General features: G+C 38.4%; 1 protein-coding gene across 1 annotated transcript in view; it reads right to left on the bottom strand.

Annotated features, from left to right (window-relative positions):
- The window catches only part of rasgrf2a (Ras protein-specific guanine nucleotide-releasing factor 2a), a 34595-nt gene that overhangs the window by 7132 nt on the left and 13657 nt on the right, over positions 1-13806 (bottom strand). The window contains exons 6-19 of the mRNA XM_014968539.2: positions 10961-11040; positions 10154-10347; positions 9409-9518; positions 8576-8694; positions 8331-8494; positions 7224-7290; positions 6756-6892; positions 6552-6634; positions 5025-5273; positions 4751-4843; positions 3772-4280; positions 2692-2817; positions 1852-1941; positions 1343-1449 (exon numbers count right to left, since the gene is read on the bottom strand). Of these exons, the coding sequence (XP_014824025.2) occupies positions 1343-1449; positions 1852-1941; positions 2692-2817; positions 3772-4280; positions 4751-4843; positions 5025-5273; positions 6552-6634; positions 6756-6892; positions 7224-7290; positions 8331-8494; positions 8576-8694; positions 9409-9518; positions 10154-10347; positions 10961-11040 (2128 nt within the window). The remainder of the gene's footprint in view (positions 1-1342; positions 1450-1851; positions 1942-2691; positions 2818-3771; positions 4281-4750; positions 4844-5024; positions 5274-6551; positions 6635-6755; positions 6893-7223; positions 7291-8330; positions 8495-8575; positions 8695-9408; positions 9519-10153; positions 10348-10960; positions 11041-13806) is intronic.

Consider the following 13806-nt stretch of genomic DNA (forward strand, 5'->3'; position numbering starts at 1 on the left):
CTCCAACCTTTTGGACATTAGTCAAAACGCCGTTTGACAAGGACTGTAACCTTGATATCATGGCAATAGTTGCTTTGTCCTGATTCAGCTGCACACTGAGAGTCTTGCTGCAGGGTTGGAGACCATGTCCTGTTAGACGACGACAGGCGCTTAAATTCCGTAACAAAAGTATGTTTTTATCTTTTTTTTAATATCTTTTTCTTTTTTTTCTTTTTCCAAAATCTTTCTCTTTCTTACTGTTTATTCAATGTCGCATGCTGTTTTTATTTTGTTTTTTAATTATGTAAAGCACCTTGAAATGCCTTGCTGCTGAAATGTGCTATACAAATAAACTTTGATTGATTGATTGATACACCTTTCGTCTCACTTACACCTCAGTACTCAAAATGGTGGAAATCAAAAGTGACACATCATAAATGTGACTTGATGTTAGTACAACTTTGTTACTTACAATTAACTAATTTGGACACCTCAACACTAGAAGAGCTTCACATTTAACTCATCAATATAGTGTTAGAAACCAAACCAAGTTCATATATTTTTCCATTCACTTTAGTAATTTGTGACTGTGGAAGGTCAAAAACACCTCGCCCTCCTAAACCAAGAGCTGTTTTTCTCAGCCAACCCGAACAAGTTTACTTTTCCAGGCAACAGCCAGCTACAAAAATAGTTCCTTATATAATCTTAGACAAAAATGATAGTTCTCTGAAGCTCCCTGGGGATGAAGCTGACCTTTCTGCGTGCGTCCATGGTGGGAAGGACACGCAGTGCAAAGAGCACCTCTGTCACGGAGAGCAACGATGGAAGAAGAGACGCAGCGAGAGCGAAAGCAACCAGCAGCTTTTTTAGGCGTGCTCCTCAAAGGGGGTCTTTCTCTTTTGGCTGTATGTGGAAAGCACTGAGGGACGTTAGGAATAATTGGAGCCATGGTAACCTACAGGCCCTACCTTTGTTTTGCCACATTAGCAAACAAGGTAGAATTAAGATGTATTTTCATACTGTAGTATAATATTACTATAGAGCGTTCTTTGAGTTATTTCATGCTTTATTACATATTTTGGTGTTACAATATTATGACTCAAACTAATCTGAATGAGTCGAAAACTACCTTCTGAAAACTACCTTCTGTCACAAACAGAAGTAGGTTTGTGACAGAAAAGACATCAGTCTCCTAGTGCTAACAGGTGCAGGTTGGACCAACTCTGATACAAGGAAAATCCCCAAAATCAATCCAGTGGTTGGTTATCTTCTTAAGCATGTTTTTGCTAGGATACATACATTACTAAAGTCTGACTGATTGAAACAGACTGTGGATATGGAAAGTGTTTCCTCTTTGACTCACCTGGGAGTGTTTAGAGACCCAGTGCCGCAGGACATTCAGGACTCTGTTGGTAGCAGCTCTGCGGATGATGAATTCCTTATCACATGTTTTCTCAGAGTTACTAAAACCTAGAAGAGCAATAAATAAATAAATCCAGATTTAGCAATCCAGACACACATATTGAAGAAAACTCTAAAAACATATTACTACATTTTCTAAATGTGAAATTTTTAAAGTAATTACTATAATAAAGGAAGTAAATTATATTCTGTTTGTATTTATATTTTCATTGTAGCTTGCTTTAGGCTTCTAAGCCATCGATTTTAAAAACAAATGTGCTTTTAAAACAATAAAAGCTTATTAGCTCATTAGAAATCTCCTACACAGGCGACCACTTCCTTCCTCTTATCTTTAAATTATGTTCTGTTGTCCTTTTAGCTTCTCCCCACCACATAATCCAATGAACAGCACAAGCGGAGCTCCCTCCCTCCGCTACATCCGCTGTGACCTTCAGGATTGGACATGCTCACCCTGCGAGCTGCTGTGCCCTGCGGCCGCCGTGGCGATGGCGAACGCCGACGCTGGCGACATGGTGCAGCGAGAGTTCTCCCCGGCTGCCACTACAAGCAACCAGAAACAGTAAAACCTTAATGGTAGATCTGCTCCAACAGCTCTTAAAAGGGCAAACACCCTGTTCAGAAGGACAACAGATCTCATTGTATTAACTGGTACAAATCTCAATCAACACTATATGTCGTTCTAAACTGCAATGGAAACACTTTTCATCCATCACACTAATCATGAGATCAACAGGCAGATGTTACTACTGGTGGAAATGACGAAGAACATGACAGGAAGTGGTTGGGGATGACGGCAAGACATGTCTTTAATTGATTTATTGTGTGAACAAACTTATTCACATGTGATTTTAGTTTAGTTTCCTATTAAATGGAAACACCACAATTGTGAAATTGTGCTTTTTTGACATTAGTGGATTATCAATAAAGTTCGGCACATATTTGTAATGAAATTGTAGCTATAGAATCAGAGAAAATGTCCAAATTATAAAAGGAGCTTTTGCAAAGTAGAGAAGGCAAAAATTATCATCCACTTTTATGATACTGTTAGCATCCAGCTAAACAAGATAGATAGATACAAAATGGTTCCTAGGCAAATTCTCAGCAACAAGTTTTTGTGTCCTTTTTGTAAATTGAGTTGTTTTTCACTTGACTTGTACAGAATAAATGTGACGTGAAAATGGTTTTACAGTTCTTTATCACAGTTAAACTTCTAGATCTTTGTTAACAGCTGTAAATGTAATATGGCAGTGCAGTGCAGTGTGGTGCGGTGTGCTCGTGTAGTTTTATTACCTCCAGACTGTCTGTAGCGGAGATGTCTGGGTGTGGACGGGGAGCGGCAGGGGGACAGGTCCCCCGGCTCGGTGCTGGACGGCGACTCAGGGATGAACTTGTCCAGGGATACTGACTCCAGAACAGCTGTGAGAGAGAAAAGGTCAAACATCCAGTATGAGTCCAGGTGATTTCCATGTTGTATATATAGTATCTATATATGAGTTTACAAGGATGATTATTTTAACATGATCTAAAAATGCTTTAGTGAACTCTCAGGTAATAAGCTGCTATTTGAGATGTCAGCCATTACATGTCATCGTTCTCTTCTCTTTCTCTAACAAGTTCCTGTCTTTTCATGTTTTCTCTCTCCTCCTTTTTTTTGGTCTGGTTCTCTGCTCCTGTTTTACTAGTGATCATCCTTCGTACTGCAGACACATATTCATCTACAGGCCCAATTATTCCTCTGAAAGAGAAATGCTGACCCATTTATGTCTTTGCTAGAACACAATAAAAGACAAAGTCAAAGTCTGGACTAATTAGCTGCAAATGAATTATGAACGTCCTTCACATTGTTTATGTCAAGATTTCATAGAGGGAGGAAAGAAGGATGGAAGCAAAGGAGGAAATGAGGAAAAAGAGAACAAAACAAATAAATGGAAGATAGGAACCAGGAGAATCAAATGAGCAAAAACGGAAAAATGGACTAAAAAGAAACCAAATGAAGGATTGAATGACAGGAGTGAAAAAGAATTTGATGAAGGAAACATTGGAAAACAGAGGGATGGATGGAGAAATTGATGGACATAAATATTAAACCATGGAATATGAAATGAAGGAGAAAACTCAACTTCTAGAAGATCGGAAGTCTGGACATAAAAAACTTTTCCCTTCTTTTATTTTCTATTTCTTACACCTTTCTCCACAGGCCTGGTAAAAACTTAGATTATATTCCAGACTGTTTATAGGAACGCAGTCTGCCAGCAGCTTAAAGCAGCATCTACAGCAGCAGTCACAAATATCCGACATGTTTACTGCATGTAAAGCTGCCGTGTGGAAGAGCTGGAAGAGTATGAGCGCTAACTGTTAGCGTCTTCCTACCTCTGCGGATGCTACGCCTCAGCTTCCCACAGAAGGCGTCGATACGCGGCAGCTCTCCGCTGACGTCGTCCCCTGCGGCCGGACTTAGCTCTGGGGAGCTGGGGCCCCGGCTGAGGTCCAGCGGGGCCCTGGTGGAGGCGGGAGGCGGCGAGGACACCCCAGAGGCCTGCGGGAGGCTGGGGGAACGCGTGGTGGTGGGCGGGGGCGACGAGAAGCCGAACGGCAGCCGGTTGGAGCCGGGCGGAGGAGAGGAGATGGAGGGGCTGTGGCTGGAGGTGGGGGAGTTGGCTGCGGACAGCGGTGGGGTGGTGGACAGGTCCAACGCCCCGACCTTCATGCCCACCGGTGAGCTCAGGGACAGCTTTCGGCAGTGAACCGGGGAGGAGGTGCGGGACGGGATGGAGATGGGAGGCGGAGAGGAGAACTTGCGGCAGAGTCTGGGGGATTTGTTGTTCAGCGGGTCGGATCCCCATGCGCCCTGGTTGGTGGCGAAGAAAAGCTCCAGAGACCTGAAAGAAACAAGAGCGGTTAGTTCACAGCTCTGACCAGGAGAACCACGAGTCATGGCAACACTTCATCTGAAGGAGTGTGCTGTAGACTGACATGATGACTGTCATAAACATGACACAACATGACCGGTAATGACCATGAAGGTGTTTGCATAAATGTTTAACACTGTAGTCATGAAATGGCATTCAGTAAATAATGACACTTTTAATACAAATCTGCTTTAAAAGTGTCAACTTAGCATGAATTGTGTCATTATTCACCAAATAATGCAAAGTTGACACTTTTAGTTCAAAGTGGCGTTAAAAGCCTTCACTTTGTATTTACCGTAATGCACTTCATGACAACACTCATAAATACTGATGAAGACTCCTTCATGTTTATGACAGCGTTGTCATGCCAGTCTTATGCACACCCCTTCAGATAAAGTGTTACCCAAATCACTCCCCCAAAGCCTTCTGATGGTATTTACTTGGACTGGTCCAAAGCCAGCTGTGTGATCTTGAGACTGTAGTCGGGACAGAGAGACATGATGGACAGACGGTCGTATGAGTGCTGCTCGATCCTGAGGCGGGGCAGCAGTGTGAGGAAGATGAAGGAGGGGGAAGTGAAGAAGAAAAGATGGAGTGAATGACAGGATGAAGTGTTAGGCGTGAGGAGGACAGAGACACAGTGAGGACGGATGAACAGGATGGAGTCTGGGGTCAGTGGGAGGAGCATCCTCAGTGTTTTTGAGGCCTGAATACCTCACAGGAATGGAGGTGAAGGGTTTCTTATAGATGTCGGCCAGTTTGTCGATGACCACGGCGGCCGTGGTGAAGATCCGGTACGTGTGGAGGAAGGTGTTGAGGAAGTCGATGGAGAGGAAGCGCAGGTCGGTGAGGCGCTCCAGCAGCCGCTCCACGCTGGCGTATCTGATCTGAGGGACTTTGCAGGAGTTGAGCGTCTTGCTGAAGCAAATGTCGACGTCGTCTTTATGCAGCCTGGCGTCGGACCTTGGAGGAGGAAATACAACAAATTCGACTTAAATCCTTGTGTCTTTTATAGAGGACAAAGCTAGGACAGATTATTTCTTATTGTCCAGTTTGGACAATTCATCTGTTTTAATATCAGGCAATGATTTAGAATAAACAGCTCAGAAGTCAGAAATTTGTCTTAAAGAGAGAAAGACATTTTTACTCATAAAACATCTGAAAACCATGTATTATTTTACTTTAACTTCATGAATATTCAGCACTTTGTTTTGGTCTATCAAATAACTCAAAATGACAAAATGTGAAAAAGTTGGAAGGAATATGTAAAAGTGGTCATTTATCATATAGTTTATCATTTATTATGATACATTTTTATCATAACTCTTATCATGATATGAATTTTGATTTATCATTGATAAATTCCAATTCATAATGTTGAAGAAAACTGTCTGTATTGTTAATTTTCTTCAATATTTGTTCAACAAGAATATCAATAAATATAAATACATTTGAAAAAAATGACTAAATGCAGTTACTGTGTGCAGTTTAGTGATACAAATAATATTTTTTTATGTGATTGGTTTCCTAAAGAAAAAGTGGGAATGTTTTTCTAGAGCAGTATTTGTGTTTGTGGGGCTATAATTGCTGTGACACACAGTCATACTCATACATTTACCTAAAAAGGAAGTAATAAATAATTCTTATAGTCACTTTTATTGTTTTCACAACAGTACCACAAAATATCTGGATAAAACTGATATTTTTATCAGTTTTATATCTGATATTTTTAACAGATATAAAAATATCTGATCAGCTGATACATAAGCTGATCAGCTTAGATCAGCTTATGTATCTAAGCTGACGATGTCTGTATGTTTGTTTTTAGAATCAAAACTTTGCTAATTGCCAAAAAAAAAAAAAAAAGCTTTAAAGGAGTGTCACTCGTTACCTTTTGATCTGTGATGAAGCAATGGTGTTGCTTCATCACAGTTGAATTCAACTGAATTCAGTTGAATTCAGTTGAATTCAACTGAATAATTTCAGTTGAATTCAACTGAATTCAGTTGAATTCAACTGAATTCAGTTGAATTCAACTGAATAATTTCAACTGAATAATTTCAGTTGAATTCAACTGAAATTATTCAGCCTCAGTTGAATAATTTGGAAAATTATTCAACTTCATTGTTTAAAATTTTCTTCTCATTGACATAATTAATCCACCATGACGTGTTGCTGTGAGATCTGTAAATCTGTCAAATGTAAGACTTTAGCACAGTCAGAATGAGATCATTTCCTCACTTGATCATGTGGGGCACAGAAACTTTAGAGTTCTCCTCAAAGACGCTGGTCATCAGGCCGTTACAGCGGATGTTATCGATGCACTGAAGTGGAAAGAAAACACACATACACACACACACAAAACAAACAAGGATAAACGTTTCTTTTAGAAGATCAGCTAAAGTCCGTCATGGCAGCTCTGAGTTCCTCTGAGTCGGTCTGTACCTGGCTGATGTCACTGGTCCAGGCAGCCTTCTCCTGGCGGGAAGGAGCCAGGAGAACAACGGAGAAGCTCTGACCATCAGGGGGCTCCACCACAATTTTAAACTCCAGGTGACTGAAGCCTTGACCTGCAGCGTTGTCTGAAACGCAACAGGAAACCAAAACACTTTCATTCTGCTCATCTGAGCTGGGATTAACCTTGTATTGATCTGTAAACTGCCTAAATGGCTTTGTTGCATTTAATCAAAATTGTAAAAAAAAAAAAAAAACATATTTTCTATTGTACCTATGAACTTTCTCATTGATATTTGTTGCTTTTTCTAGGTAGTGTTTCTTAAAGTCCTTCTTCCGCCAAACTTTTTTCACCGTTGAATTCTGCAAAGTTTTCTTTGTAGAAATCTGATGTTCAGTGGTTAGGCAACCACTGGAATGAATTTTAATAATTAGTAAAGATTGCAGCAGGATACTCACAGTCTTCATCACTGGCATCTAGTTCCTCAATCAGAGTGCACTCAATCAGAGACAGAGTTCCTCCCTGCTGTTAGGAAGAAAGATAACAAATTAAATATTAAATTAAAGCCTTCCCAGTGAAAGATATTGGACACAAATCTAGACTCAACAGAAAGACTTTATTTTTAATCTTATTATGCCAGAACAAATATTTTCTGTCATAATTATGAGGGAATTTTGTAGATCTAGTTGTGCCTTCAAGGTCAAATACAAATATATTACTTATATGACTCATCCCCTAGTATACAGGGGTATGTTCTGAACAGATTTAAGCTGACCAAAACTGTATTAAGACAATTTAAGATTAGCAGGAGAGATTGAATGTCTTTAGTTTTCAGATTTGTAAAATGCAAAGCAGGATTTGTCACATTTCCATTACAGATTTTTGTCTATATTCTGCTAATGTTGAAAAAAAACAACAATTTTTGGAATTGTTTCCATTCAAGTGGCTAAAGTCATGGCAGCAGCTGAAGTAAACAGTTACATGGGATATATTCATAATTCAGCCATGACGCTAACACACATCATCTATCAGCCAATCAGAGAAGACGTCATAATCTTATTCAGGAGTTTGAGCAACAAGCCACGCCTACTCGGGAGCGGCTACTATGCGGCGTTTTGGAGAAATTGTAATAGGTGATTTTACAGAAGAGTTACGGATTCAACACGTTGGAATGACACTCAACTGATGCTGTGAGAGCTCTGAACATCTGAAAAAAACAAACAAAAAAAAAACAGAAACAATCCATTTTGTTTGTGCCAGTAGTAACATCCAGCTGCTGATCATGTGACTCGTGTGATGTGAAAAAGGTGTTTCCACATCTACTTCGATATGGCCGAAAAGCAATCTCATCATTTTTATTTTAAACAATGATTTTTTTTTTCGAAATGCCATGTTTCCATTAAGCTGATTTATTTTCATAATTTCAATTTATACAATTTTATGGTTAATGGAAACAGTGTATGTCTTCACAGGCCTGTCATTTTTGCAAAACCTGTAACTCTAGAGTCTGTGTAGAAACTGCTGAACTTGAAAACACTCAGATTGTAGATAAAGAGACGTTTTACCTTCAGCAGGTGCAGCTTCCCTCCAGAGGTCCGTGTACAGATGAGGAAGTGCTTGGTGAACAGGAAACACTGCCTCTCTCCTTCCTTCCTCAGTGAGAGCGAACCCAGACGCACCTTACTGAGCATGCCCCGTTCGCTGCTGGACGGCAGCTGGATGAGAGAACCTGATCGTGGAGGAGAGAAGTCGTGAAAGAGTGCAGGAAGGTGGGACGGCTGAACGAAAGCTGAGAAAGCAGGAAGGCTACCTTGTCTGACGAAGGTCTGGCTGGTGTCTAACAAAATGTCGCAGCCTTCAACGATCATCCTTTCAATGGCCAGATTCTTCCTGATGTTCTCTGTGTCGCTCACCTCGTCATGCATCATTCTGAAAACACAAGGAGCAGAGGTCAGTGTGTGTGTGTGTGTGTGTGTGTGTGTGCGTGTGTGTGTGTGTGTGTGTGTGTGTGAGACCTGTATGACCCAAACAGCCGGTTTTACTCTCAGTTCAGCTGAATGAAATTCAAATTCTGAAGAAAGAAAACTTATCATTTCTGATAAATTTCCACCATCGAACTACAATTGAACTTCTATGTTTAGATTTTAAATGATGACAAAAAACAACATAATGGCAAGAAACATTTATCTAAATATTACTTATACCTTAAGTATCATTCTTTTGTGAAAATTCAGTGTAATTATTCCATAAGAATGAGTGAGAAAAATAGAAAAAAACTTAATCTATAAGAGAGATAGATTTATTGTATTTCTTAAAAACATGTAATTCCTCATAACGGTGTAAATTAATATTAATGATGTTTAAAAAAACCTCTAAAAATAATTTTTTATGATATTTTCTCTACTGTTGAGTTTATTACAGCATCAATAAATAAGAAAATATGACAATTAAATATTTGTGCAGCTTTCACTGCAGTGCATTTTTTCAGTTTCTCAATAAGAACCAACATGCAACCAAATGAATCTGTCCCTGTGCGTTTAGAATGTACATACAGAAAAATGATATTCGGTCTCCACTGTAGGGTAAAATTCAGTGTCGCTGAATCGTCATTTTCATTTTTTTTTTCCACAGTCCCATACTCACTTTGACAACTCTTCCAGTTTGGATTTGGCAAACTCCAGGCTCTTGCGCTCCACATGCTCATGGGGTGTGTGCGCCAGCAGCTCATGGAGGGTGATGATGTATCGAGGAATCTAGCATTTAAAAAAATACGTGTCATAAAGAAAACATTGACATATTGAATACTAAGACATGGATGTATGATTAGAATGTGGGATGAAAATTAAGAATTTAAACCTGAGTTTTTTAAGGTTTAATATTTAAAAATCTGAAATTTTATCAGTTTAAAATCAACATTTTCAAATATGTTAAAAGCTATTTTTTTTGTAGTTTGTGACAGAATTACTTTAATTTTAACACATTCTACCAAGATCTATAAATGATTTATTGCTGTAAAGTTTTACGCGCTCTAAGTGTTTTTAACCCTCTTTAAACACAAATCTAAATAGCTTGTGGTGATTTTTTCAATCATATAATATGTAGAAGTTTAGATATTCAGACTTGTAGATAAATGGCTTCAGCAGCCCAGCTGCATTAGTTTGCTCAGTCTCAAGCCAAAAGCTGAAACATCGTTTGAATCAATTGAAGTTTTTCAAACGTACTCAAAATAAAAGCATTTTGATTTTCCATTCATCTTCATTACAATATACATTTGAAGCTGATGAAACGGCATGTCGTGATCGTAGTTACCATATGGCCACTGGAACTAAACCTAGACCTTGAAAACAAAGCTGTTTATTGCCTAATTAGTACATAAAGTGTTTGGTACCTGGAACATGGGGTAAGTGAGGAAGGTTTCCAGCATGCGCCCCTCACAGCCGGCGTTGTATTCGTACTGTTTGAGCAGCTTGTCAAAGTCTCGGTTCTGCTTGCAGTTGGCCAGAACCTGCAGGCTGTACTGGTGGTTCCGCACAAACTCCTGGTAAATGTTGAGCATGGGCAGCAGGATGTCGAACAGGTCAGCTGGGAGGAAAACGCACAGCGACTCACATTGACGTATCAAAACTACAGCTTCTACTTCAGACATCTACAGGTAATAAATGTATGTTTTTGATGTGGTTATATTACAGTGACTCTATGTAATAATAATAATAATATTATTTATCACATATTTACATTGAAAGTGCTACAATCAATAAAACAATTAACACAAAACAGCAGCAAAGATCCTAAAATATAGATGTAAACATTAAAGATTAGAAATTCATAAGAAATATTGAGAATATTAAGTTTTTTAGGCCTGTTTTGAATGTATGTAACTGTAAAAAACTCATTTGTAATTCAATTATTTGTTTGGAAATTACTTTCTTGGAATGAATTATTATCTGTTTAGCGACTGAAAAGTGAAACTACACTGTAAAGACAATAACTTTCATCAAACACAAAATCCACTCATAAACTGCATCATCATAATTTGACAATAGTCTATATTTCTTCTTATTACAGAAGCATTACTTATGAAGATGTAGGTTACATTTTTGTTGATGTTTTTCATGTTAGGAGCTGTGATCTGAGAGTTGGTACAGTCTACAGGTTTAAGTATTTAAGTCTGACCACTGAATGAATCAGTACTCACCCAGAACCAACGTCGGCCAGTTGGCGATGCGAGCCTTCAGGCCCTGGTGGAAGATCTCGTGCAGAAACATGATGGTCTCACTGCACACAGAGAACTAATCTCAGGATGTTTCTCTTTTTATTCAGGAGACAAAATAAAATACAGACACTGTGAGTTGTGTTTTAAGACGTGCACTCTACGAAAGACCAGCAGCTAACAATTATTTTAGCGATGTCGATTATTCTAACCATTATTTGGTCAATCAGGTAAAACAATTGGCACATTCTGCAGATTTGTTGTTTAGCCACTCAAACTTATTTTATACAAGATTAGAAATACATAAAACATGCAGATAAACAAATAATTCAATTCCATTTTAAAATAGAAAACTAGACACTTTATTGCTTAAACTTCAATAACATTCTATTACTTTAGTGTAAGTTTGATCACTTGTAGCAAAGGATGAATCTGCAGCTAAAAAATACATCGTGTGAAAAGTTCAGCCCTTTCTTAATTGATTAATAGATTTTTTTTTACTAAATTTTTACCTGGTGAAGGTAAAACTGACACAAGCTCTGGAGAGAACATTACAAACAAATAAGATTTATTTTACCTTTAATGCTAAATGTATACATTTTTGGTCAGTTTTGTCTTAACTGCAGCTCTGACTGTGTTGTTCTTTCAGTAAATTGCCTTTTTAAAAGTCTAAATACTCCAGTTAAGAATTAATCAATAGTTAAACTAATTATTAATCAGATTAATCACAATTAAGCCGATTAATTAAACAAGTCATTGAATTGTCTCTTGATCTCTCATGACTCCTAGTGAAAGAAGACGTGTGTTTGCTGTCTGTTCTGTAATCATGTAGATGATCAAACTGCGATCAGAATGAACCTCTCTCTATAAAAGTGGAAGCTGTGTTCTGCTCCAGGCTCTTTCTCCTGACTGCGCTCAGTGAGCAGAGACTTTAAATGCTGTACAGCCTTCAAATAAATACTGATTAAGAATATATTCTTTCTCTGGTCCTTGAAACAGGTTTCCCTCACTCTTTGTTAAAGGAAAATTTCCACAACAGTTTGGCGTGGACGTAGACTGCGGGGCAGTCTTGAATCGGGCTGATGACGAAGCTTTGCTGCTCCTCTCCGTGAGAGGATATTCTGGTTTCACATTAAATCAGTGGATTAAAATGTTCTTTTAAAGTGATTTCCTAGAATCAGTAGAGGGGAATGTAGTGTGAAAATTTGAAGGTTTTCCCACGATTAATTAATCTGATGATTAATTAATCGGATTAATTGTTTCAGCCATGCAAAAGATAATCCATGTTTTATCATGCATAAATAGTTTTATAATCCACGTCTATTTACATATTTCATTTTTTACAAATCAAATAAAAACGGGAGAAAAATTATATTTATGCCTTTACATTGATTTATAACATTTAATTGAATAATTAGCTGTCTGGAAGGATTTACAAAGGAATCTAGAAACACACAAAGAAATCATCTATAGATTAGAATGAGCTCATTTTCGGTCCAGTCCATCCATAAAGGGTGACAGAAACTTAAAAATGGGATCTTCAGTATCAGGAGGCTGTTTGTTCAGGTTTCTATAACAGAGCAGCAGAATTTGGCAAATCATTTTACTTAAACTAAAACTGGAATGTCAAAGCACAGATGTCTGCTCAGTGCACCTTCAAAAGAATCAGGTACTTTGGAGCAGCTGTGAATCATCTGATCGCCTCTGTGGGATGAAACGGCAACAATCAAAGCTCTCAAACTGTGAGTCAGAAATGATCTGTGGGAAAATTCACTGGGAATTAGAACGAGAAAAGAAAAAGGCAGAAACATTTCCTCCCACTTCAGTGTCTGTTACTAACACATCGGCCCATCAGTGAAACACCATCTGATCAAATTCAACTGGAAAAAACACAGTGAACTCACAGCTTACTGTTGGCAACATGATAAGACATATGTTAGAAATAAACTTTATTGTCCTACAGGAGGAGAGTTCAGGATGGATACTCAGTTTGAAGAACATCCATCAGATGCGAAACCTATTTGAAATTTTTGACGAGGCAAAATCCAAAGTGGGATTAAATTGAGCGATTATTTTATCAGTTATCAGTATGTACTTGTTAAATGTTACTTTGCATCAAATTTCTTCTTGTCATTCGTCTCAGGCTTAAAACTGTTTGAACTTTGGGAAGTTGACTTCATCTCTCCTAGAGGCCTAAATGCACTGAGTTTCCAAAATATAATTGCCTGAACAATATTTGTGCTAACAAGCATTGAACATGTGTACCTATTATAGTGGCCAGTCAGTGTAGGTTTCTGTTTAATCACATGACCACATGGAGCTTTGGTCACCGTATAATATCACTGAATAGACGGATCAGAATATCATCAAACTATTATGTTTTCCAGCCACACAGAATCATTTTATAGCACAATCAAGTAACTATCTTACCTCAAGTTGTTATAAAGATGATGAATATATAAAATATGACTTAGAAGAAATCTGACGTTGTAGTTTATTGCCTTGAAATTGGGCGCGTCTCTTTAAAAACTCCTGCTTTTTCTGAAGTTTCACCTTCAGGAAGTCATCACAACATGGCTCCTCCGTTAACCTTAAACCTTTGAGAAGTATCTCCTATAAAGAGCTCAGCAGATGCATCGTTCCACAAGGTGTTTGCTAATTGCTGCTGGCTAGTTTGAAGGAGCTGAGTGGGGGGTGAGGGAGTTGGGGTGTTGTCGAAGGTGGAACTAGATCCCATCAGGTACTTTGCAACTGAATGGTTACCATGGGACATTAAAGATTTTTTCAAGCATCCATGAAAGAATCAAAGCAACTCTGCAGGAATGATTTTG

The sequence above is a fragment of the Poecilia mexicana genome, unplaced genomic scaffold (assembly GCF_051168715.1).
Source record: "Poecilia mexicana isolate PSO_F unplaced genomic scaffold, ASM5116871v1 scaffold_12, whole genome shotgun sequence".
Lineage (NCBI taxonomy): Eukaryota > Metazoa > Chordata > Actinopteri > Cyprinodontiformes > Poeciliidae > Poecilia > Poecilia mexicana.